This window comes from Girardinichthys multiradiatus, chromosome 9 (genome assembly GCF_021462225.1).
Source record: "Girardinichthys multiradiatus isolate DD_20200921_A chromosome 9, DD_fGirMul_XY1, whole genome shotgun sequence".
In the NCBI taxonomy this organism is placed as follows: domain Eukaryota; kingdom Metazoa; phylum Chordata; class Actinopteri; order Cyprinodontiformes; family Goodeidae; genus Girardinichthys; species Girardinichthys multiradiatus.
Genome location: NC_061802.1, coordinates 6699149 through 6726727, shown reverse-complemented (window position 1 = coordinate 6726727; position 27579 = coordinate 6699149). Strand labels below are relative to the sequence as shown.

At 37.5% G+C, this 27579-nt stretch overlaps 2 protein-coding genes across 5 annotated transcripts in view; one reads left to right on the top strand and one right to left on the bottom strand.

Moving 5' to 3' along the window:
* The window catches only part of mcoln3b (mucolipin TRP cation channel 3b), a 27754-nt gene extending 22539 nt beyond the window's left edge, over positions 1-5215 (top strand). For all 3 annotated transcript variants that reach the window (XM_047375163.1, XM_047375162.1, XM_047375164.1), the window contains one exon: positions 4432-5215. In XM_047375163.1, the coding sequence (XP_047231119.1) occupies positions 4432-4471 (40 nt within the window). In that variant the 3' untranslated portion in view covers positions 4472-5215. The remainder of the gene's footprint in view (positions 1-4431) is intronic.
* Positions 4778-27579, bottom strand: LOC124874024 (G-protein-signaling modulator 2-like). 2 transcript variants are annotated; one of them, XM_047375161.1, is made up of 16 exons: positions 27433-27579; positions 27309-27350; positions 16619-16840; positions 15588-15723; positions 15219-15358; positions 14427-14550; positions 14162-14277; positions 12846-13001; positions 12148-12256; positions 11793-11961; positions 11490-11581; positions 11224-11403; positions 10156-10315; positions 9433-9618; positions 9233-9348; positions 4778-5677 (listed from the first exon to the last, which is right to left on the bottom strand). In XM_047375161.1, exons 1-16 carry the CDS (start codon positions 27438-27440, stop codon positions 5510-5512), a joined length of 2124 nt encoding a protein of 707 aa, XP_047231117.1. In that variant the 5' UTR covers positions 27441-27579; the 3' UTR covers positions 4778-5509. The 2 variants fall into 2 exon arrangements, with proteins under 2 accessions (XP_047231117.1, XP_047231115.1); XM_047375159.1 differs by lacking the exons at positions 27309-27350; positions 27433-27579 and adding an exon at positions 21329-21535.

The following is a 27579-nucleotide window of genomic DNA, read 5'->3' as shown; positions in this document are numbered from 1 at the left end:
TTATATTGTAGATATGTTTGTACTGTTTAATTTGTATTGTATTGCACCGACTACGCCAAAACAAATTCCTTGTATGTCCAAAAACGTACTTGGCAATAAAGCTTTTCTGATTCTGATTCTGATTCTGATTCTGGTGCTAAGCTATCAGCCTCCTTTGTTAGCTTCAACTGCTAACAGCTAAGGACACGTTCTTGCTGCCAAATAATATTTACCCAGAAAGGTTTAGTTTTCAATCCAGTAAATAATGTGTCCCTAAGATCATTTTACTAAACTTGATAACTAAGTAAACACCATTAAGCCCCATTTCCACCAGACAGATTTGGCTCTTTTCCAAAATACATCCTTAAATGTTTTACCATTCCCTTAATAATATTTCTTTAAATATTATGTTAATAAATAAAGGCAGCTAATGAGACCCCATTGAGAGTTAGTCATCCAGAAGGTTGGTTTTATTCAGCAGATCATTCTTAAAATATTATTTTATTAAAATAATATTTTATCTGATCTTGCATTGTGAAGCGTTGTCTAAAGGTATGCTGATTATTGTCTAAGTTAGTTCCAAGACTAACATCAGGTCACTTCCAGATTCTTCAAGATAATCCTTGGTTCTCAAACATAAATAACATTGAATGGTAATGTTGCATCACTCTTTTGGTCATAATTTTCAATCATCTTTAATCAACTTGTTTATATTATACATAGCCCATTAGTCTTCGTTATTCTTTAATTCTGCTTGGTAGTTTAGTTGGATTGTTTTAGCATAGTAAAGAGTTTGTTGATTGAAATATGTTTGACTTTGAGTTGACTTATTTTTGTTAATAAATTCTTGTATTTTAAGAAATTGTGTGAATTCATTCCATATACAGGTCCTTCTCAAAATATTAGCATATTGTGATAAAGTTCATTATTTTCCATAATGTCATGATGAAAATTTAACATTCATATATTTTAGATTCATTGCACACTAACTGAAATATTTCAGGTCTTTTATTGTCTTAATACGGATGCTTTTGGCATACAGCTCATGAAAACCCAAAATTCCTATCTCACAAAATTAGCATATTTCATCCGACCAATAAAAGAAAAATGATTTTAATACAAAAAACGTCAACCTTCAAATAATCATGTACAGTTATGCACTCAATACTTGGTCGGGAATCCTTTTGCAGAAATGACTGCTTCAATGCGTCGTGGCATGGAGGCAATCAGCCTGTGGCACTGCTGAGGTCTTATGGAGGCCCAGGATGCTTCGATAGCGGCCTTTAGCTCATCCAGAGTGTTGGGTCTTGAGTCTCTCAACGTTCTCTTCACAATATCCCACAGATTCTCTATGGGGTTCAGGTCAGGAGAGTTGGCAGGCCAATTGAGCACAGTGATATCATGGTCAGTAAACCATTTACCAGTGGTTTTGGCACTGTGAGCAGGTGCCAGGTCGTGCTGAAAAATGAAATCTTCATCTCCATAAAGCTTTTCAGCAGATGGAAGCATGAAGTGCTCCAAAATCTCCTGATAGCTAGCTGCATTGACCCTGCCCTTGGTAAAACACAGTGGACCAACACCAGCAGCTGACACGGCACCCCAGACCATCATTGACTGTGGGTACTTGACACTGGACTTCTGGCATTTTGGCATTTCCTTCTCCCCAGTCTTCCTCCAGACTCTGGCACCTTGATTTCCGAATGACATGCAGAATTTGCTTTCATCCGAAAAAAGTACTTTGGACCACTGAGCAACAGTCCAGTGCTGCTTCTCTGTAGCCCAGGTCAGGCGCTTCTGCCGCTGTTTCTGGTTCAAAAGTGGCTTGACCTGGGGAATGCGGCACCTGTAGCCCATTTTCTGCACACGCCTGTGCACAGTGGCTCTGGATGTTTCTACTCCAGACTCAGTCCACTGCTTCCGCAGGTCCCCCAAGGTCTGGAATCGGCCCTTCTCCACAATCTTCTTCAGGGTCCGGTCACCTCTTCTCGTTGTGCAGCGTTTTCTGCCACACTTTTTCCTTCCCACAGACTTCCCACTGAGGTGCCTTGATACAGCACTCTGGGAACAGCCTATTCGTTCAGAAATTTCTTTCTGTGTCTTACCCTCTTGCTTGAGTGTGTCAATAGTGGCCTTCTGGACAGCAGTCAGGTCGGCAGTCTTACCCATGTTTGGGGTTTTGAGTGATGAACCAGGCTGGGAGTTTTAAAGGCCTCAGGAATCTTTTGCAGGTGTTTAGAGTTAACTCGTTGATTCAGATGATTAGGTTCATAGCTCGTTTAGAGACCCTTTTAATAATATGCTAATTTTGTGAGATAGGAATTTTGGGTTTTCATGAGCTGTATGCCAAAATCATCCGTATTAAGACAATAAAAAACCTGAAATATTTCAGTTAGTGTGCAATGAATCTAAAATATATGAATGTTAAATTTTCATCATGACATTATGGAAAATAATGAACTTTATCACAATATGCTAATATTTTGAGAAGGACCTGTATGTGCAGAGTTTTGCTGTTCAATAATGTCAGAGCTCATCTCACTCCTTTCTATTTTGTCCTAATGCCATCACCTTACTGGGCTGGTATTCACAGGACAACCCTTAACAGACCAAAATATTATTTGATAAAATATTAAAATTAAATACTATTCAGATTCATAATCCTAACGTGTGGGTTGTAGAGTCCGTCTCATGCTACCACGAGTGTGAAAGCACCACCAACATTCAAAAGTGACCAAAACATCAGCCAGAAAGCATAGGTACTGAGAAGTGGTCTGTGGTCCCCACCTGCAGAACCACTCCTTTATTGAGTGTCTTGCTAATCACCAAAGATTTCCCCCTGTTGTCTTTTCCATTTGTACAACAGCTGTGAAACTGATTGTCAATCAGTGTTGCTTCCAAAGTGGACAGTTTGATTTCACAGACGTTTGATTTACTTGGAGTTATATTGTGTTGTTTAAGTGTTCCCTTTATTTTTTTGAGCAGTGTACAGAGGATGGAAGGAAGAAAGAAAGGAACTAAAGGACTGAAGGAAAAAAGAACAAATCCAGGAAGAATGCTAGAGCAAACGTAAAGGTGGGAACAGACTAAGGAAGGAATTAGGGAAGGACCTGCCAAAGGACAGAAGGACATAATCAATTGACGATCCTGCCTACATTGAGATGGTGCTCAATTGTGATGTAAAACAATGAAACGGTGTAGAGCTGATCCGACCCGACCAGAGTACGTTCTAATGGAAAAGGGGCAATAAAATTTAATGAAGATGGATGAATGTTAGTACAACACTTGGAAAATAGGAAACAGAATAAAATATGGATAATTATTTAAAATTTTCTTTTTACATACATACCCAGACCTGGAAAACACTTTCCATACTCAAATTCCATACTTTTCCAAACTCTGTAGGATCATTATTTCTGTGCAACAATATAGCTGTTTTTTAAGGCCAAAATAAAACTGAAACATAATTAAGCCTCTGGGAACTATTTGCTTCAGCTCTGATCCATTTATAAAGGTGAGCTACAATCCTGGCAAAGACAAAAGAGCTTCCACAAAAGCTGACATAAAATATTTCATCACATCTGAAGGGACATGGGTATAAGAAGATTCCCAAAAACGTTCACATTTCAAGGACACTGGGAGCAAATACAAGGAGCTCCAAACCCGTCTGACCATGAAGAAAGCTAAACATTTTTGGAAGCTTCTGGAATGACCCCGAGAACTAAAACTTCCGTGACTGCAAGAAACTTACAGGATGACCTGATAAGGGCTGGTATATGGGCTTCAGTGGAGACTCCAAGACATGCACTGAATGAACAAGGACTACATAGGCCGACTCCAAGACGCACTCCGTGCTGCGAAGAGTATCAAAAGTGAAGTAGAATATGCCTGGAGGAATTTGGACGAGACTGCAGGGATTTGGGGAGTTCTATGAACTTATTAAACCAAACCGGAACGGTTTGAAAATATGGATCTGCAGCATATCTGGTGTACAGAAAGCCAGGTTTGGGATGAGAACACCACCACTCCCATGGTCAAGCATGGAGGGGGGTAGTTAATGATGTGGAGCTACTTTTTTGCAGCACAACAAAGGGCAGTCTTGATCAAGTACTTGGCATCATAGATTTACAGAAATATCACGCCATCTTAAAAGAGGAATGTAGCGTTTGGTCATCACAGCACACCTCAAAGTCAACCACAGCTTGATCGTGGAACATCCTAGTCACTGAATTTAAATCTGGAAAAGCTAGATTTAAAAAACTAAAATATCAAAGTATCTTTCTACATCACTTGAATACCTTGAAGTATGGGGGTTGGGATATTTTTGATTGCAGCTGTATATTCACTTAATATGACTTTGCTATCATTTTAACATGCCCCATTAAAGCACTTCTTTAAACCCAGTCACTCATAATAAAACAAAAATTAAGATGAGTCAAATTTCTCTCATTTCAGATGGAACCATCGTGAAGAGAGGCTGACATCAGAGGCTTAGCAGTTATGAGTTATTATTGAGCACTTTATACAGTAAGAATTCCTGTTAGTGGATTAAATGAACTGAGAAAAACGTGCATACCCGAGTTTGATCAAGTTAGGAAACATATTAGTAAGTGCTAATAGAACTGCAAAAAAAAAAAGAAAACGGGTCTGGGCTCAACATGATGCACTGGACCTGAAAGAATCTGGTAAATAAACCTAAATATAATGATATTGTAGATAAAAACTGTAAATGTTTGTACAAAGCATGTAACTTTGGAGAAAAAAAACACTGTTGTACACACAAATGAATCAATAAGCATGCTGAAATGTAAATTGAATAATTTTATTTCTCCATTGTCAGGAGAATCAGTATAAAATCAATTTTTTCCACTGACACTCTGGTTAACCTTCTGTAAGTTTGTTGCAATGCATAAAAATCTCAATTTATAGTGATAAGATAATCCATACAGCCTTACACAGTGAAAGTCAATGAATGTAGAATAACTGGTACTGTACATGGCTCCACTGCCCAGCAGCATTGTAGCATTTTGGCCTCTAGTTTTCTCCGGATCAGAGGAGTTGTTTGACCCATCTGTGAAAAGCTGCTTCTAGATGGATCTCAGGGCAGTTCAAAGACAGCTGTCCCAAATAAAGTTGTAAAATGTGCAAGGTGAGTCATGCTCTTTTCAGGTTTGTTGTTGTATGAAACTAAAGGTTCACAAAATATTATTATTAAAATAAAGTCTGTAAATAAAAAACAGATTTTTTGTTTTGTCAGTCAAGTCTCAATACCGCATAATGACTTGTTTTGACATAATCCTCCAGAGTGTGCGGATGTCACTTGAAAGGACTGATTAAAACAATTTGTGACCCAAAGTGAAAAAAAAAAAAAAATCAATTCTTCAAAAATTATTTTTACAGTTCCCTTTTAGCCATTTCTGAAATCTCCATTCCTTCATGTGATTTATGTTGTACACATCAACTTTCAGGAATGTTGTCAGAACAATCAAAAAGGGATGAGTCAATCCACTTCATTTGATGTCCTGAATCTCTGTCAGCCTGGTTTGGTCTGAGTGACTTCAGAGGGAGCCGGAACCCGCTGCTCCTCCATCCGGTTGGACTGGGAACGCAGGATGAGACTGAAAAAATCCTCGTTTGGAACAGTTGGGCCCTTAGCTGTAAAGGTCGGAGCAGCGCACCGCTGATCATTCAGTCTGGAGCCCTAGGGAGTCAACATCACCGTTTTAGCTAAATGACAACAGTTGGGCTTAAAAAAAATAAAAGGGCAACACAAAATTAGATTAATCAACTTTGTAATTAATCCTGAATTCTCCATTTTCACAAACACTGGAGATTTTTAGATCACCATTGAGACAAACATCAGTGTTAATGTGTCTGGCAAATATTGAAAACTTTAAATTAATGATACATTGAGAAAACATTTTCATACTCTAGTTTATCATTTTTAAAAATAGTTTGAGGGCCCATAAACAACAAAATGCATAATAATAAATTACAAATGCACAATTCTTTCAATAGTATATATGCTTTAAATTCTAAAAGGTACAGCAATTTGGGGCACCTCATCTGTTCCTTACTGGTTTAGGTAAATACACTGCTTAATAAGCCATTTCCTTACAGATTTTGTGGCCCTAGCAGTCTTTGTTTGCAATATTCAGACAAGAAAAAGGTAAAGGGGAAAAAGGAGGGAAGACATGCAGCGAAGGCCACAAGGTTGGCAATCAAACCTTGACTGGCTGCCCCATTAAAGCCAACATTTGAAGAAATGTTAAGAAACAAATTTATTAATTTTGTATTGTGTACTGGAAAACGTTTTCTTTAACACCTGAGATACATTTTCATTGAGGTGTCATTTCTGTGACAAGGCCTTTCATTTCCATTTTTTATTGCTTTTTAACTATAGAAGTGTTCTGTATCAAATTACATCAATGTCAAATCAATGGACCATGTTGTGCACAATATGGATTTATTATAGATTTTCCTTTAATCCATACAAGGTCAAAAATTATGCGTATAAACTTAAAAACATATACATATCCCATTAATAGTTAGTTGACTGACCCTTTGCAAGCTAAAATGACACCACACACTTTTTGTAGCCATCAACAAGCTTCTGGCATATTTCTGGCTGAACATTAGACCAATTGTTTTTAATCAGAAAACAATTGGTTCCCACATTTTTGATAAGAGTTGAGGTTGAGGTCATTCCAGAAACTTCAAAAACATTTTCAGATGTGTATTTCAGATCATTATTGTGTTAGAATGCCGAACTATGCCCATGTTTCAATAATCTGGCTCTTGTCATCCAAGGTAAAAAGAAATTCATTAGGATGGTCAAGAACTATCCCTAAACCACCATTCCAGAGTATAAAATAACCTGGAAATGCAACATCTTCATGGATGTCAAAAGCCCCTTTTGCATTGCTTCTAGAAAGCCCAGGTCCTGTTTTGATACAAATTTAACCAAGTAATTTCACTTTACTGGGGCTTTACTTTCACGGGTAGATAGTTCTACTCTGGAGATGGTCTTTTGAGCTTTCCTCTGGATTTGTTAAAGGGGCGGAGCTGTGTGCAGCAAGGTTGGCACCAGCAGCTTCAGTGATGGCGCAGGTAATTATACAAATACATTTTTTTTATAGCATTAATTTATCACAAAAAGTACTTTTAAGATGTTTTCAAGCAAGAAAGTGCAGCTCAAAACTTCATCTGTGCAGTCAGTATATCCAGAAAGGTCCTACATTTAAATGTTGTTTCTGAGTTTTCGGAGCAGCTCCACTCACAGGCTGGTCTGGCTGCTAAGCTAAGCTAACTGGCAGCTGGACTAGGACTTCCACTGTCTATGCATCTTCAACTTTATATACATATTTGCTGATGATTAGACAGTCAAGGTATTAATTCCCCACACTTCTGGACTAATACGTTTTTTTATTCTAATAAAAAACATTTTACTAAAAACCATGTTCTGTAGTTGTCCGCGTTTACCCGATGGTAATAAGAGAACAGTAAGTGTGTTAATCAGTGTTTAGTAGTTATTGTAAATGAATCATGCAGTTGTACAGCAATAACTCCGGCTAGATGGAGGTTGGTAAAAAATGTAATGAAAAATAAGAATTTTTACTTTTCCTGCTTATGGATCCCGTGCAACTTAAGGAATAATAAAAGAAATTAATCAACTTTATAACCCTAAACCTTGCCCTGCGATGGACTGGCGACCTGTCCAGGGTGAACCCCGCCTCCCCCCCGTAGACTGCTGGAGATAGGCACCAGCTTCCCTTCGACCCACTATGGAAGAAGCGGTGTAGAAAATGACTGACTGACTAACTAACCCTAAACCTGCTCTTTATTTATGATTTATCAGTTGACACAAATAAAGGATTTATTAGCTTTGGAATGGAGTAAAGGAGTAATGCCATCTGCTGGAATTAAGGTGTATTGTAGTTTTGGTTTTTTTTTTTTACATCTTGCCCCCCATGTCATTAGGCTGATTTAAATAAATGGTCCATGGCAATGGAAAAAGAACGTATGAGATTCCCTGGGATTCCCATTACCCGGGTAAAACAAATGCTGGGGCTTTCGGTGGAAAAAGGGGCTAAAGGTTCGCAGCTGCCCACCATATATAAGGCAGTTGTATTTAGAATAAAGGTTTTATGGTCAAAAGAGGCCAGCATTTTGCTATTTGACCACAATGACAATATTTTTTTGAATGACTCAAGGTGAGGCTTGGTAACAACTGTCAAGCATGGTGGTGGCAGCATCATTCAGTATTTAAATTCAAATTATCAACACCATTTCTGATAAGATGGATGAAAAACCTAGCTCGACAAAATCCATATGCCCGTTGATGGCTACAAAAGGCGTGGTTTCTCTACAACTTGCTAATGGACATTTATCTAAATATTATTTGGGTGTATGTTCATATTTAAGCTTGTATGGTTTTTGGTTTAGAGGGAAAGATTGTCTTTACAGACAGATTTAACATATCGAGATGCTAAGCCCTAGTATAACATTCAGACTACAGTTTATATGGGAATCAATGCAACTTCTGGGGGTTTGGCACAAAATAAGGAAACAAGTACGGTATTTGTGACTTTCAGGTACTCTAATATGACAGAAAATGTAAACACTAATATGATGTTACTTCTGTTCGTTATACGGGAATGCCCACATTAAACTCAAGAAAGATGTATAGTGAGTGCTAGTTAGTTCTTTGAGTTTTGTGTAAAAACATAGAAGTAATGGGACAAAAATATCTGTCTTTTCAACCCGCTTCCATTTATGTGGATAAACAACCCCAGCAATAATACCAAGCTATCAGGAGACACATTACAAAATAAAAATAAATACTGATTGATTTCCTATTAATTCCTTGTTTTATTAATATGAATTGAAATGTCATATTACATTTTCGGGAAGCTTTATCTGTAACAAAGTGAAAATTTCCTTACTTTATAGCTACAAATTCAATGAAGTTAAAATTGAACGTCTTCCAGACAAAAAACTTCAGTCCTCTGCCTGGGGTTGTTTATCCACTTCTGTGGAGCCAGGCTGAGGTGACAGACTTTGGTCCCTTCACATTAATGTTTTGTTATACCTCTTTGCCAATCAGTGACTAGCAGCTATGTCATATAATTGCTAATTGTTTGCCTCGTTAGGCATGAAAAAAAAGGGACATTCTCATTTGTTAGAGACAGAAATGGAATGACACTGAATCTATCTATCAACTCTCATGTCTTGGAGAATTGGGTTTCTTCCTTACCTGGCACTTCACCAACATGTCAAAAAAGACTTCATCTCCCTCTGGCCCTTCAGCATTGTCCTCGAGGTGGTTGTACAGGGAGGGTGCGAGATGAGTATCTGCACTGGAGGTTAGTGCTGTAAGGACAAAATAAACTCTTCAAGTAAACGGTGACACGAAAAGGCTTCACTAAAATGGATTGAGCCTCTTGTTTCCATCACCTTGAGACTGGGCTTGGTCTTTGCTGGAGGTGGAGGGTGTAGGAGGCAGGTTGCAGCTGCTGAGACGCAAGCCAGGAAACTGGCTGAGGCTGACTCTTTGGTCGTCCAGACGACGGGCCTGGGAGCTGGCCAGCAGCTCCAGGAAATGACCAGGATCCTGTGATGGAGTTTCGTGCTCTGAAATACCTGAAAACATAAATCTATAGCAGGTAAGTAAATACTTATTGCCTTTCCGTTACACAGACAACATTTTGTGGTTGAGAGGGAAAAGTAGGATAATGTATATGTAATCTTTTTTTAACTATGATACTTTTCTTAGTTTCAAAGTAATATTTCACCCAAAATACAAGAATAATGCTATGATGAGTTAAGAATAACTTATAATAAACATTTTCAACTGTGCCACTCTCCTCACTGGAGGGAGAAAGCAGAAAGACTTTGGGTGGAGTATCACTATATGATGTCTGACGAACAATTCTCAGGAATAAACAAGCACAGCACTAAGTTGTTGACATGCTGCATTCATACCATATGTGCCGGTGTGGTAATGCCTCCTCTGGAGTAGGCATTATTTAAAACATATATTACATTTAATGAGGAAAGAGTAAAAGGCAAAAAAAAAAAATCAAACCTTTAATTAGCCAGATTTCTTTGGCATGTATGGGATCATTGAGAAAAATTACATATGGTGTGAACACTAATGAAAACACAGGCCACACTCACATTTCCCCTCAGCTACAGGTAGGTTAGAGGAAGGGGAGGGTTGGGCAGAGGGATGGCTCTGGCCACCCAGTGAACACCTTTGGTCGTCCATTCTGCTCCCCTGGAAACGGGAGAGGAGGTCGAAAAAAGTGTCTTCCCCTATGGTATCGTGCTGTGTTGACTACGGTGTAAAAAAGAAAACCAGACAGATTTAGTAAAAACCTAAGAAAAAAAAATACATACCAAAAAAATCTGACATCCTGACTAAATACTACATGTTAGCGAAATCAACTGGATACTCAGTTTTTGTTTTGTTTTGCACAAAATCCTCACTAATGGAGGCATAAATAAATTAAATTCCTTTTTGTTGAGGCATTTTGTTTTAATTGCCTTATAAATGTCTTCATGAATTACTACAGTATAGTGAAAAAATATTTAAAGATTAATATGAATTACTTTATATATTTTAATATGAATAACAGCCTAACTTGCAAACTGTAATTTATTCCCATCTAACTTTTGTTTCTACTAAAAGTAGAAACCCAAAAACTACATTTTTTTTTAGCAATGACTTCCATCTGTATTTATGCAACACTATTCACATTTATTGCAACCCCAATGGTATAGCTGAATACAAAAGCCTTTAAGAACTGCAGCAAAGTTTTAGTACGATAAGGTACTGCAATTTATTTCAACAGTGACCTTTTTGGATTCTTTTTTGACCTCCCATGCCATACATAGCAGGACTGAAAGATGAGCTCAGTTCCTTGTCCAGCCTCATCTGTCGTACTTCTTTTTTTTTTTTGCTTTGAATGCAGATATGGGCAAGTTTAGGAATGTATCCTTGTAGCCACTTTAAGAAGACAATACTCATCTGCCTTGAAGGAAATGTTCTCTTCCCCCTCATTCTGAAGAATGACTAAGAGCCTCTGTGTCATGTCATGTTTTTAAACCCAATGAAAACGGGAAGCCAAAGATTAAATGTTCCTGGACACTCACAATTCAGTTTAGGCCAGTTACTGAAAATAAGCCAGGGCTTGTAAGAATAAACGTTACAGGTCATAATCAAATTCTGTAACTGAGAGGTACCTTAGAAGGCACGGGTGATCCCTGCTCAGGGACTGAGTGCTCACTGTAGTTTTCCAAGTCCTCTTTAGATTTGCTGTTCTTATGCTTCTTGCTTTTCAGTCGGTGGAAGAGAAAAAGCTTGGTAGATGCCTTGATTGTGTTGTTTTTTGATGAGCCAGGAAACAGATGCTCCTCCCAGTCCTGCATACACAAAGGTGACTTTTTACACAACGTATTCATGAACATCAATTACTCAAACCAATCATTGTCATCATACCCATACATACCTGATGTTGCTCTACTTTTTCAGTTTTATCAAGACTCTGACCACGTTGCAGGTTTTCTGCACTCCCTTTTCTCCTCAAGGAAGACTTGCATCCTAAAACAAAAAGAAAATGTAAACTTTTGGAAACTTTTTAATATTTTTACTGTATTTTAACAATCAGATAAGCAATATTAAAGCAAGGCATCAAATCAAAGTAAAAGCTATCAGGAGTCAACATTCTGGCAGATTTCCTGCTAAAAATGCAGATGAAAGCATTTAGTTTGCTAAAAGTATTGCTAAACGCACAGTGCTCCAAAAAGCATACCTGCTTGAATACCTGACAGGTTGATGTAACCCTGAATGTTTTCTGCCACACCAGAGCTGTTGGTGTTGCTCAACAGGTGATTGAAGTTGGAGTTTGACTTTAGGTTAACAACGAGCCGTAAGTCAGATAGGTTCATCCTGGCGGTTACCTCACTGCTCTTATCTCCAGTCTGCATCGTTGTAAATGGAAAAAAGACAATTGGTTCAAATAAGCTGCTGCTATGGAACTTACAACATGCTACAAATGCAAACAGTTTTCCCCTGTAGTTTACTTTACAACCACAAGGTGGAGTTGTGGCTTCATAAATTTTACAGAGTACAACTATGAAATGGAGGTCAAGTATAAACACACACACCTCTTTGGCAATTTCCAGATGGTTTTCAGCAAAGAACATAGCACGCTCATGATTCCCCAGGGCAGTGTGGGCATTTCCTAAGCTCCAGTACGCTCTTCCTTCACCCACTCTGCAGGGAGATACAGAGGAAAACCGGCTTAGCCACTATAACTGACATTGTGCAAGAATAAATACCCCTAATCTTAAAAACAATCTAAAATGTGTGTACATATTTTACAGAGCACACAAAATGATCAGTTTTTGTTTGAATGCATTCACATTTGAGATATCCTTTTTGCAAGTTAAAGAACATTTAAAGAACATTTATATCCTCTATGCATCTTTACTGTAATATTACATATTCAGGACAGGTTTCTTACTGAAAAATATCAGAAAAAAGTTAATCTGTAAAGGCTTGACTAACTATTTCTCATTTGTAAAACCTAGGAATGTTTTACCTAAAGCAACTTTTAAAATTATATATATATATATATATATATATATATATATATATATATATATTTATATGCTCATGTATTTGTGATACTTGTGCGTGCACCACAAATAGTATATAAAAGCCCATTTCAGGTCACTGTGCCTCCACTTTAGTCTTATGGGTGTTCATTGCAACACCACAAAGTTTTTCTCAGTTTAAAAAACAACCTTCATCCTTAAATTTCAAAACAAAGTCAAAGGAAAGCGAGCAACAGATGGTGTACCGGTCTTTAAGGTCCTGAGCAATGACCAGATGTTTGAGGTGATAATCTATGGCTCTCTCGTAGTCCTGCAGCAGTGTGTAGGTGTTTCCCAGACTGTAGCATGCCTGAGCCTCCACTGCTTTGTCCTTCAACAGCCTGGCCAGCTGCAGAGTCTTCCTGAGGGCCAAAGAGACAGGGTGGAACAAGGTAAAAGAAGGACTGGGGTGGGTGAAGGGGAGTGATGGTTATCAGGCTTTTCATTTTCTTTCTTTGTTAGCATTTTCCAAGCACTTTTGTATTAGGAGAAAAAAAATCTGTAATAATAAACAGATTGTGAAATCACATGCATAATGCAATTCAAGTCTATATGGTATCTTTTTATGAAAAAACAATCTCCAGGTTACAGTCTGGCTCTACACAACTTTGAGACTTCAGAAGCTTGTTTTACTATGTAAAAATTTAAGTTCCATACATGAACGTTACTGTAAAAACAATACTCCTTTGCTGGTGTCATAAACTCATCCTTCAGTGCAAACCATTTTAGACTAAACTGAATTACTTTCACTCATTCTTTAAACATGCACATTTAGGTGTAATTCAGCATTTCCTCTCATATTGTTGTTGCCTTTATACAAAAGAAACTTTTGCAAAAAATAAAAAATCAGTTAATTAGTAAAGTAGATTTTTTCAGTTTTCTAATTCAATTCAAAGTAACAAATAGCAAAATATTTAAAAAAGACTTCTGTGGGTGGAGTATTGTCAAGAGGAGGATGAGAGACACCAGAAGCAACAGTGCAGACAGACTGAAGATTGCTATCAAAGCAACCTGGTCTTCCTGAACACCTCAGCAGTGCCACCAGCTGATCACCTTCAAACCACGTCAAATTGACAAAGCAATTTATGCAAAATGAGCCCTGATCAAATATTGAGTGCATATACTGTACAACAGTTTGGTATGCTTTTCAGAAAGTTGACATTTCTTCACTGGAATTCTTTTTATTTCCTGTTTTTACCCTCCTCAAACTGGAATGGAATATTTGCATTTTCTTTTAAACTGAATTTGGGGTTTTCATTACCTGAAAGCCATAGGCATCAAATTTAGTAAGAAAGTAAGTAGCAATAAGCACAAATAGAAATACATTTTTGATACATATGACTATGTATTATGAATCTATATTTGTTTCCCTTACAGAATTACTGAATTAAAGGACATTTAAAGTACAGGTATTCTAAGTTATTGAGATTGGCCTGTAAACAATGCCACACATAACAGTTTCTTCCCAAATTCATCTGCAGACCATGAGTGAAAAATTACAATAAGTCTCAGTTTTTCTCACTTGTAGTGGCTAGCTGCCATGTCAAACTGGCCCAGGAATATGTATGCGTTCCCAAGGTTGCAGTGAGCCCTCCGCTCTGCAGACTTATCTCCGAACTCTTTGGCACTAAGGAGCCGCTGCATAACAGAACAAACAGAAGGATGCAAAAACTGTTCTGTATCCAGGTTTCAACCAACTCTTTATCAGTATTAGTATGTTTTTCTGTGAATAAAACATAAGCCATTGACAAATGTGTAATTTACCTCAACATTTGACTAAAGCCTACCTTTTCATGTGCAGCTACAGCCCTTTCAAAGTCGCCCAGGAGATAGTAGGTGTTCCCAAGATTCCCATAGGTCCGACCTTGGGCTGCATGATCACCTAACTCCTTCACCAGGAGCAGATTTGCTCTATAATTTAAATCAAATACATAAAAAACAAACAAAGACTTAAATATACTGGGAAGAGCACAATGTGTGTTTGCACACATGTACCAAGACAAATCCTAAATTAACAACCTAGCTTCCAATTTTTACCTTTGGATTAATTTATTCCAATTAATCATTTGTTCTGGTTTGTTGGTCAGAAAATGCTGGAAAAGACCGTTTTTGCAAGTAATAGCAAAGCATGTTTTTCCTTTCTTAGGCAATTAAACATAGATCATGTGGTTCTCCAGTCATCTGCATGGGTTCAATCGATGGTCTAGATTTTACTGGCCAGGTATCGTTTGTTGTATGAAAGACTGCACTAAAGTCTATTTGAACTGGATAGATATACATAGTCCATGAAGTCTGAATAAATGTTTGTGAACATCTAGATAATGGGAACACTTGACAATCTTTTTCATGTGACAATAGTTGTTTAGCACCTTTATTTAAAATAACTGAACAAAGAAACACCTTGGTTATTTTAAAACATTAAAAGCTTCAGGATGACAGCACAAGGATTTAAGAAAAATAAATACTGAGGACATCGTAAGAGTTTAAACCAGCAGTTTCTTAGCATGTGTTTTCCTTTGCAAAATTCCAGAGGATTTTCATGGCGCAACAATACACAATATATAGCAATGCCAACTCACTCATAGTATTGTGCTGCTTTCCCGAGGGCATTTCTAGCCTCCTCTGGAAAATCTCCTGGCTCCGTTCCATTCCAGCAGATGCTCTTGCCCTTGGCGTGGTAGACGTTTCCGAAATTATACAGCGCTCGAGCCTGCCCAACCTACAGCACGCACAGCAGATTTTCACAAACCGAAACCACAATGACTGTAATTATATACCTAAAATACACAGACAGATCAGATATTCTTGTTTGAATGCAGACTGGACACTCTGAAAGTTGGTCCAGAGATTTCTGCACTGGCAGATCACTGAAAAATCATGCAATCTCATATTATTTTTACTTTAAACCTAGTAACATGGCATTTTAAAACTGCAAAAATATAACCCACCTTATCAAACACAGCTTTTGTGATGTCCAAATGTCTTTGGCAACAAACCACAGCTTCATTATATCGTCCTAAAACTTTTAATGTGTTTCCAAGATTCCCACTAGCTTTAGCTTCTCCAAGTTCATCTCCAATTGTCCTATTGTTACAAATAAAAATGAAAAGGAAAACAGGGAGAACAAATAAATAACACAACATTCCATTTTTAAAGATTTTAAGAAATATGGCAGACCATATTTTGCATTCAATTCTTAAACAGCAGTGTTTCCCATGGTCGCCCATAGACGGTGAAATTAACAATAAAATGAATTTTATTTTCTAAATAACCTAGATCACAACAGAAGTCATTAAGGGTTACCTTTCCTAAATAAGACAGGTCCTACAAAATGACTTATATGTATGTTATTTTCACAACTCTGTCATTTTGTACTGTTTGTATCACTCGAGGCGGAGTACCAGCCAGATAGACACATGCATGCGCACAGGGAAACACACACTCCTGCCAGTTGATACAGATGTTGCAACAACCTGCAAAACAAGCTAAAATATCTGCTTTTTTTGTTGTTGTTGCATAACACCCTCAGAGTTGTGAGGATAGCAGCACTCACTACTGCAAGTAGTAGCTATAACTCTCCTAATTCGCAAGTACCTCAGGCCCCGCCCCTGACAAGTAGCAAAAATCAACATCACTGGGTGAGAGGTTTACCCGGAGAAATACTACCCCTGGCTGTACAAGACTGATCTTGGTAAGGAAGTGTATATATATAAAAAACAGAGAGAGGTATGGAGAGAAACAAATAAAGATAAAGAAAAAAGCTGCACACCTTGTAGAGAACTCAAATTATTGCTAGTGCTTTTTAAAAGCTGTTAAATCTTGCTGCATCTATTTTGATTATGTTAAATTGATTAAAGCAATCAATTTTGTTATATTGCTCCCCCATATAACGATAGTCCTAGCGCCGTATTAGCAAAAGTGGACAGTTTAAAATGCCAAAAAAAGAGGCAGAAAAGTTTTTAATTGTGAAAACGTTTACCTGGTTAGCGTGAGGTCATGTCGATGATACTCTAGGGCTTTATTATATTCTTGAAGGTGAAAGTAAGCGTTTCCCAGTTGGCTATAGATGGCGCTGAGAATTTGGAGGTCCTCTGTTCCAATTTGTATGGCAGATTCGAAAAAGGACACGCCTGCACGATAGTTACTCGCCTTACAGAGCCGCTCGCCTTCGAGAGCCAGGTCCAGGCAAGAGGACTCCATCCTGCAAAGACAAAACATAAGAGCAAGGTGATTCCAGATTTAGCTACCTGATGCATAACTGGTTAAATAATTTGCTTTGAATTTGCATGTAACCTGTAACAAATGGTACTAAAAATGAATGTTACTTTCAATGAATGAAACAGCAGAAATAATTGCTTGTGTTTCGCATGATTCCTCATAGAAAAAAAACCTTCTTACAGCTTGAAAATGTAAACACAGGAACTCACAAGCAGTAAATCCAAAAATAGGATCAAACATTTCCTACTTGTCATGATTACCAAGCTGTAAAAATGCAAAGTTACCCTGGAATGAAAATGTGTACCTTAGAGTTTAAAATACAAAGTAACTATGTCCAGGGAGAGAAGCTATTTTAGAAACCTTCTCTGGTTCTTTTTCTAGGTGGTAAGCCGGTAGAAAACCGGAGGCCAACATAACACGGAATCATCCAACCCAATGACATTTAATCACACAGAAAGGAATTAATGAAGCCTCTGAATGAAATGATCCTGAGAACGTGTTCCTTATGACGATATGGCTCAATCAGTACTTTAAGCTCTGCCACTTGATGCTGCACACTGCTAGACAGCTGACTGAAAGAAGGATGCTAGACTTTTCCCCTCACGACAAAGACAAGTCAATAAATGTTATAAATAAAATAGTCATAATAAATAAATGCCAGACAAAGTGGCAGAGTGAGCAGAGATTTTTCCAGCTGTATAAAGTATCACAGTTCTTAAAGCAATTATCAATTAGTGGGACAACCTTTATTGATATAGCCCATTTCTGACAGGCATTTAGATCAAGGTGCTTCAAAAATAAAACTTTTAAATATGCATGAAACATGCAATTAGCTGAAAATAAAATACTAATTTGTATAACACAAACAGGTATAAATATAATAAGTAATAAAAGTGAGGTAACCATGTTAAAAACTAATAGGCCAGAAAGCATATATAAAAGCAAAAGGACTAAAACAAAATAAAAGGAATGCATAGATTTAGCTGGATTGAAAGTACCACCACAGAATCCTACTGCATAGGAGTTTTCATGCCAATTTTACTCAAAAGACCTGACACCGCAGTGTTTCTACTCGAGGTTCTTGAGTAACCTTACTATGGAAATCTCATGCTTTTTGGTCACTGAGCAACACTGTAGACATTTAGTGACAGACAGTCAGGGTCTATAGTATGTAATCTAAAATGCAAAAGCATTTGTCCCCCCCCACGCCCCTCCCAAAGGCATATTTCCATCAAAATGTAATTTAAGTAGCCATTTAAGAAAAAAATCATAAATATATTCAGTTAAGCACAGAATTATTCATACCCTTGACTAGGCCTGGGCGATACACCGAAAATTTACCGATAACGAAATTTATGACAATAATATACGTAATTTTGCCCACGTCAGTATTTTAAAAAACATTAAAAGAAAATCCAGACGTGAAAGAGACAGAGAGGTTGAAATAATGGTAAGGGGGGGGGAGGGCTGGTTGAGGAGGAAGAGGAGCAGCTCATTTACAAAAAAAAAAAAAAAAAAGAAGTAATCGATTGGCAACATTTTGGGTTCAGCAAGGATGAATTTGAACAAAAAAATGTCAAGTGTAAACTGTGCCAAAAGACTGTGGCAACCAGCCGAAGCAATACATCCAACCTCTTTCACCACCTGCAGTACAAAAACCTGGTCCAATGGGAAGAATATATTAGTCTGACTGTACATCGCATCAGCAACAAATGGAAACTGCACACCAGAGTGCTGGAGACGGCATATTTTCCAGCCGATCATACCGGGGAGATGGTCAGACAAGCTTTAAGCGCAATGTTGTCTGCATAGGATATCAAGGAAGAGGACCTTGTCGCCATTACTATTGACAACAGCGCAAACATAGTTAAAGCTGCGGAGCTATATAGGTGGATGCCAGTGCAGTGTTTTGGGCACAGGCTTCACCTGGCAGTCGGTAAGTGTGCACATCTTAATGAAGTTACCTTTCGGGGGGTGACTGGCTGTTTTATTCTGTGTTTGTGTGTGGCAACTATTGAGATGATTTAGCTATGATTGTAATTGTTACTTCATTTATTTGCAGGCGCTGTAGCCCATTAAAGTGGCAATAAAAATAATTGTGAAAATCCAGTACAGGGGATTCATACCATCAATATAACTGGCTGTGAATTATTTATGCTGGCCTACCATATTCTTTATCATTATCGAGGTGAACTGCTTAATATATCAATATATATAACAGATTTTAGGCCATATCGCCCAGCCCTACTTCTGGCAGATTTAAACGTATTCAACAAAGACATTTGATTGGAAATGATAAAGGCATCTCAAAAATGATAATAGCACAATGTACAAGGGGTATCGTTTCTGAAAAAAAATCTTTATTTTAAGAAAATAAAATGGCATGTTTAAAATTGTTTATACCCTTTTCTAAATGCAGTTGAGGATCCTATATCTGCATTACAGCAATCAAACTTGCCTGGTAATTGTTGACAAGCCTTTGGCATGTTTCAGCTGGTATTTTTGGCCATTCATCTTTTGCGATGAACTCCAAGGCTTTGAGATTAGAAACCCTCCTTCCCATCACCATAATCTTTAGCTCAGTCTACAGAGTCTCTATCAGATTCAAATTGGGATTTTGGCTTGGACACTCCAAATTTTAATATTACTCTCACTTAGAAAAAACATGTTGGTTAACTTGGAATATTAATTTAAATCTAAATCTGCCAGGGGTATGAATAATGTTGGGCTCAGCTGTGCTAAATGGTTTAATAGAAGCAGCATTTTGTTTAAGGTGAGTCCATTGCAGTGATCATATATCCCTTTGTTTAACCTAATCGGCCTAAAGGACCGACGGCTTAATGAAAGCACACAAGTGAAACTTTTCCATTCCTCCTCACATTACCATCGAGAGAGAACAATTCAGGGACAAGATCTAATTGAACAAACAAAAGTATCAATCTAGATAAAGATATCATTTTATGATGATAGAAAACAAACTCACACAATCCTTTAAGAAAGCCGTCTTGCCTTATTTTTTTGTGGGAATTCAACCGAATCAGTTTTGTTGCTTTCCTTTCTTTTTGTGAATGTTGAGTTCCAACTTGTCCGGCCGACATACGGAGCTTTGATTCAGATTAATTGGCTTAATTATTGCAGGTCTTTGGACAGCAGAAAAAAAGCACTCAAGTACCAGTGTACAGTAAGCCTTTAATTCATTTTAAAAACAAAGCACCACAGATTAAAAAAACAAATTATCCGACTTGGGTCTTAAGGTTAAATGCTTTGCCAATGGTCTCGCAGCCTTAATTTTTTCCCCCCACTTTGGGTATAAAGTGATTCCACACAAGCCTCCCTGAAATCCAATCTGTTGCAAGGATTACATGAATACTTAAGTTAACCTGAAACTCTGCATTCACCATAATCTCAATGACTAACCTACAAACCATTCTGACCACATTTGGCAATGTTGTAGTGCTCTCAACATCTCCACACAGATATGTAAACATCACCAAGATGCTTTAACTCAAGTTTGTTTTACTTTAACCAACAGAAAGTGTGCCTTGAGTCATATTTTACCAGGATGACAAACACAAAAGCCACACAGGCTACTCACAAGGCGTAAACTTGCCAGCAGCGAGACTGTGGTGCAAAATTGAAAAGGTGATTAAGTCCAAGGGATTAATTCATAACATCATAAAACTAATCCAGTCATGCATGCCTGCAGAGGATTCACTCTTCTGCAGAGCAAAAACAGATGATTCAGAATCAGGAAATACTGAACAGCATAATTTAACCCTAACCCCACTTTCTGAAATTTAAATTAGTATTTAGTCCATGTTAAGAACTAAATTAAGTTCAACAACCTGGATTTTATATTCCTTATATTTACTCTTAAATAAAGTTTACATTTAATTGTCAACTTTTGAATTGTTGTAATTTAAAACGCATGCTCAGTTAAAAACAGACATTTACCAGAGGAGGAAGAAGTGAAATGCTCCTTTCTGAGATGACATTTGACCTTATAAGATGATAGTTTACTTAGATTTGAGCTCCAAGATTGATTGGGTTTCCTCCCAGTATGAATCTTTATCCAGTTATTAAAGTTATGCTTAAGGAAATTCATTAGTAAATTTAAGATTGGCTCCTCTAGGGAAATAAGACCAAGATGCAGAAGTTCAACATGTGCATTTGACCAAATGTTTACAAATCTAGATTCAAATAAAAATGATTAAATTGCATATATTATTCCAAGTTCAAAACTGAGAAGTACCCTTGTCTACATACACGAATACTGTCAGCCAAATCTTAGAGGTCCTGCCTCAATAATTCAAGTTTTGCTTTGCTTTTTAAAAGAACTGCAAATGTCTAAATAAACTGAATCCACAATGACATGCAAAAAATGATTTCATCCTTACACATGTTCACCTGACTTTCTGAGATATAATAAGACAATCAACACTCTGCGGCCATCAGCAATAGACTTGCATACCTGTTTCCTCTTCCCATGCTGACACACTCAAGGCAGGTTGACACAACAGACATTTCAAGCTTCTCGATAACCTTGTGGAGCAAATGTCGCTCTTTCTTTATAACAACCTTCAGTTTCTTTTCCTTTTTGAACATACACATAACGCATATAGACAATATAGCACCACAGGGTGCTAATTTCTTCACATAAATAATAACCAAAAAAATCCTCCTTGGATCTGCTGCCTTCTCTGTGAGCACACTGCCAAGTGGTTGTCACGGCAAAACAAAGGACTTAATCCGCTTAGCGTTTGCATCAACCTTAACGGCCCAGTGCCAGAGCCACAGACCTCTGGCTCAGGTGAACATAGATTAACCTTATGTCCTCACCAGGCTGAAATGATTTAAAGTGAGAGCAACATGCCTCGCTGCCATGTTTAGTTGAGTGGTGTGGCTTTCTGTAGCAATTAGCTATCAGAAACAGGAATCGAAGTCACCAATGGAATACGTCACTTCCAGTTAGTCCAGATTTGAGTATTAATCATTGCCATTTTCACTGGCTTTAGTCAAAACCTATGTAACAGGTTCTGCTTTAATTTCATGGTTGACCTTTCTAACGTGGATCATAACTTACATTTAGAGATAATTGTCTGGTTTGAGGGGATTTCTTGGGCATAAACAGCCTAGAGGCATAAAAGTATAATAAGCTGATAAATGTCCATCTAACACAACAATTACCACCCAAGGCTTCCAGCAACTCAACCGGTCACAATCCGATGAAATCCACTTGTCTGAACTAATTAAGAAGTATGGACTAACGCGCCCTCTGGGGCGAGCAACAATATGTTGCCTCACCAACAGTTTGCCCATTAGCACTGGCACAAGCCTTGTGACTTTAAACCAAGTAAATGGTTCGATAACCAGGGCAGAGTTACAAAAAACCCAAAAATCAGGGCAGATTGAATTTATTTAGACTGGTTAAACAAAAATCACAACTAAAAGCCATGGAGAGAAAAGTTCTACTTTTAGTACTGTTTAAATGCTGATTGCATTTCCTGCCTGTGGGCATTCATAAAATCAAAAATATATCCAATATATCCATCATGTTTTATGCAACCTGCACAGAAAATGTAGAGTTGTACATAGACCGGCAAACACCTGGTTATCATATTGCATCACTGGCCTCAAGGAACATTCAGATGCTTGCAACCAGCCACAAAGAATGGAATTCATTCAGAGGTCAAATGAGGTGATGGTTCACTGACTTGATGGGGCTTGTAAGCATTTGTTTAAATGATTACACGGTGATGCAATGTATTTTTCTACACATAAAGACGTCGCTCTTATATCTGCATGCACTATATAGCACATTAGGGCAGCAACTAACGATTTTTTTGCTAATCAATTAATCTGTTGACTATTTATCCGCTTAACCAATTGATAATCTGTTAGCAAAAGGTGGTTAATAGGGGATTTTTTACAGAATTTGAACCCGGTGAAGCCAAAATATGCCAGGTCCTGCTGAAAATTAAATCAGCATCTCCATAAAACTTGACGGGAGAGGAGCACATGAAATGCTTGAAAATGTCCAGAAAAACAAAAACACAGTAGAGCAATAGAGGCAGGTAACATGGTTGCTCTTTTTCTTGTTGGTTGTGCACCTTTTTTCTACCACATTTTTTCTTTCCACTCAGCTTTCTCTAAATATGCTTGCATGCAGCACCACCCTTAAACGGCCAGCTTCTTTTGCAATGATCATTTGTAGTCAACCCTCCTTGTGTCGGGTGTAAATAAATGCTGGACCACGGTCAAGTCAGCAGTCTTCCTCATGATTGTGTAAGCCATAGTAACATTTCTGTTACTTTTCCAATGTTCTAAGACAGTTCATTTAGTTGTTGTTTTTTAAACACAGATAAACTCTAGAAGTATTTTTTTTCTATGTGTAATGAATAAACATCCCAGTTTCACTTTTGAATTGCATAACTAAACTAAACTTAAGATGCACCTGTATTTAATTAGATATGTTACAATTTAAAAGTAAAATTCATAGCTACTAGGAGATCACATTACTTAATATTAGCCACAACTAGGTCACAGTGTTAAACATAGTAACATATACTGCAATCAGGTGCTTCATCTCATGAAATATTTACAATGAAGCCAGTAAAGACCTCCTGTAGTCTACTCAAAATCATTCATCAGGTAGCCAATAGGGGATCATCTTACAGGTAAAGATGAGCTTAAATAGAAAAGACACTTCTTATTTTCAGAAGCACACAGCTACAAAGATTCATTAAAATCTAAACATTATAGGAACATACACTACCGGTCAAAAGTTTTAGAACGCCTTTCTCATTTAATAGTTTTCTTTATGTTTATGACTATTTACATTGTACGTATATTCTTGATGAAGGCATCAAAACAGCAATTATGTAGCAAACCAAAAATTATAAAATAACTTGAAATATGTTATATTTTAGATTCCTTAAAGTAGCTGCCCCTTGCTGTAATGACTGAAATATTAAACTTTGGCCACCTCTCAATGAACCTCTGGGAGGTTCTCTCAAGCCTCTTTGGAAAATTACTTCCTTATGAAGCTCAGGAGAGAAGGCTAAGAGATCAAAGCAGTCAAAGCAAAGGGTGGCTATTCTGTAATAATCTAAAATATAAAAATGTTTAGACTTATTTCACACTTTTTGTTTACTACATAATTCCATGTGTGTTCATTAATACGTTAGTCTCTGGAGAAAATCTACAATTTGAATAGTCATGAAAATAAAGAGACCCATTAAGTGAGAAATGCAATCTAAAACATTTAACCGGTAGTGTAGATATTGCTAATAATCTGCCTTAATTGAAGATTAAACACATACATGTTATGGTCTGCCGCAGGTAGTCAATCTGCAAATTAAAGTTGATACTTAATTAGACTTTTGATAAAGAAATGCAAATAAAGTACATTTAACAATATAGATCTATTAATTAATTCTACCTAAACTTTATAAGTATATATGTTTTTATATATATATATATATTCAGAAAGCATTGCAGCATTTAGACACGGATAGGTTCTACCTCTGACGGACATGATGTAAAAATTCCCTGTCCTGTAAATGTTGCAGAGAAACGAAGCAATACATGACAATCAAATCCGCATTCCCGACAGCAGCCAAGGTAAACACAGCCAGAGCCCAGATTAGGAACTCCTGTCAACCACCAACACTAAAGGAAAACAAGCCTCTTTTTTTCAGCACACACCCCATACACACACACATTCTCCAGGAAAGACTGAACACTTCCATCTGTGGATTCTGCTGTCACACTATCTCTGTCACACAGATCTTGAAACTAGAGCTTGTGAGAAAGCGAGAACAAAAACACATCCTGACACTCAAGTCAAATGTTTGTGGTCTCAAAACCACACACCATTAGGAATAATTAACACAATCAATCAAAAAGGTTGAAGTAAATGCAGAGAATGCACCTAAATCAGCAATCAGGACAGTGGCCACATCTCCTCCTTCCTTTTATGCCGTTGAGACATTAAAGGAAGGATGAATGCAATGCATGCCAGATTCCACAGACCACTTCACATACTACTTCACTGAGACTGACTGTTTGCACTGTACTGGCAGCACTGGTATGCCTTCCTGTTCAACGAGTCTGCTTTATCCTCTGACTTCACTTACCAACTGAAGTTTCTTCGGAAGAGCTGACAGCATGATTTTCTTTATTGATAGATAGCATTACCCTCTGGGAACTATAGATGCTAAAGAGAGCAAAGCTGCAGAACAGGACAGCTGTTTCTTATGTAGCCATTCTAATGTATAATAATGAAATCTAATAATGAAGTTCTATAGCCGTTTTAACCCTTCAGTGTATTTTAAAAATCCAAACCCTGAAAACTGGTGTTTTTGAAAGTAAAGATGGAATCATTAAGAACTTGTTTCACATGTAAATGTGTTTCTTTGTAGTTCATAACCAACCATTTACCATCAAGTAACAGTTTAATGAAATTTTCTGAATTTCTCATAAACCAGAACTGCTCAGTTAAAGTAAATCGCTTAAGTTTCACTTTTGCTTTCACACAAAGAATGAAAATAAAGTTAATCTGTTTACACTGCATAAAGAAAGAGCCCCAAAGTCTTTGTGTTTCTAGGCATTTACACCCCACCCCCGCTTAGTGTGAAACATAGATTTCTCAAATTAAAACAAGAATGCTTTATCAAACTCTCTGACATTTGCTTCCTTGGACCTGCAGTTTTTCCAGACACTAGACTCTAGAGATTAACAGGAAAAAAAAAAACGTTTTGCTATCCAGTAATTACATTTTCCAATTTTATTCTAACTGGTCCAGGTTAGATGGCACTCCCCAAATACAAACTCTGAGCCAAGTCAATAACTCGCAAATTTCTTTATCACAACCTTTTTAGGGGTCTAACATTAAAATTTGCTACTTCCATGGGCTTATTTAAAAGATAACTTCCCAGTTTATCTTTGTACCCATCATTGGCACATTTTGTGACAAAAAAAATTAAACCTCCACCTTCCAAATGGGAAATTCAAAATTAAAAGATGGTCGTAGAGCAGACATGCCATACATGGAGTCTACAGTCCTCTATGTCTGGCTTTTATGGGACAGAAAACGCTCCTAAAAAAAGAAATATTCTTAACTGTACATAACTTAAAAATAAATTACATAAGATTTTTACTTTTCATTTCTGGAGGACAGCAAGTCCAGGAGCTGTTTGGAGCTGAAGAAATAGGATGAGAAAGATTATGTGCACCATGTTCAATAAAGATGGTTAAAAAGAAATGAATGACTTGTTACAACGAGAACTTTTAATATGTTGGATTTGGATTTTATGTAGGGGTAACTAACAATAACTCTTAACATAACCTCCCCACAGTGAAACATAGTGGTGGCAGCATATAAGTCAGAGCTGATGGGAAGATGAAGCTAAATACAGGGACAGTCTGAAAGAAACCCAGGCTTTTAGGCTGCAAATGATTTGAGACTGGGGCAGACGTTCGCATTCAATGACTCAAAATTTAAATGAAAGCATCCAGAATCTGATGCGGGGCTTGAAAATGTATGTTTGCATATGCTCTGTCTCCAATCAGATTTGTATGTAAATAAATACATAATAGAAAAGCGCGTGTCCTTTGTCTTCCAGTTCACAATGATGTGCTACTTTGTGTTGCTCTAGCCCCACAGAACATGTTGAAGGGAGACGTGTAACAGAAACAAATGAGAAAAAGTTCAAGGGATGTAAATACGTCCACAAGGCATTGGGTATTACTTCTCTAAAAACTAAGTTACTAATGTTATTGCAACAATGTTTTCTCGTGTTAAAACGACCTCTTTATTTAAATAACACATAACAAGAGCAAAAAAATGAAAATAGCTATGCAAGTGAAGTCCTCTGTTAGACAACCAAAGTTACAAAGTTGCTTAATAAAAGGCCTAATGTGGCATTCTACACCATAACTACGCCCAATAAGGCCCTCTTCAATTAAATGGTGCTCTTTAGAGGGCCAACCATTTTCCTTTTTTCAAGAAACTTATGAGAAACCATCATTAGAGACTGTAAAACCAGTCCCAGTTTAGAGAGAGGAAAGAAAAAAAAATTGAATAAAATCATTTGGCTTCAAGATCATAATAGTAAACAGTTTTGTAATGAAAATAAATGACCTTGACCAAACAAATAGCATCAGTGTTCAAACGTTGGTTTTTGTATAGTTTGCACAGCAAGAATGTGAGAAACGTTAAAGGTAAAGTTGTTTTCCTTGTTCAGAATTATGAATCACCGACTTCTCTGTGTTTACTGTTAGAGAAATAATTTCATGGGAAGCTGGAAATGACTCGATCTCTTTACATGTGGCGACATGTTGCTGTTCCCCGAGACGCAAAGAAACATTTCCCCTGTTTGGCAGATGTTGACATACAAACGTTTAACAGAGAGCAAAACAAGCAAACAACGGTAAAAAGTTTCACCTACCTGAAAGGGAGATCGGCGAAGATCCCACAGGAATGCCTCCAGCTTCAAGAAAACAATTGTCTCGAGTGAGAACCGTTAAAAAGAAGTCATTGTGATTTTCTAAAAGTTTTTCACAACTACTCACTCGTCCATCTGGGAGGAAAACAGCTACACTGTCCCGCCGGAAAGCAGAAGTAGAAGCCCCTCCTCGCCGCTACAATCTGACTTCAATTAGGATCTGAGGGCTGCTGCCTTCAGGAGCAGTGGGAAGTTCTGTAATTGCCCATCCGGC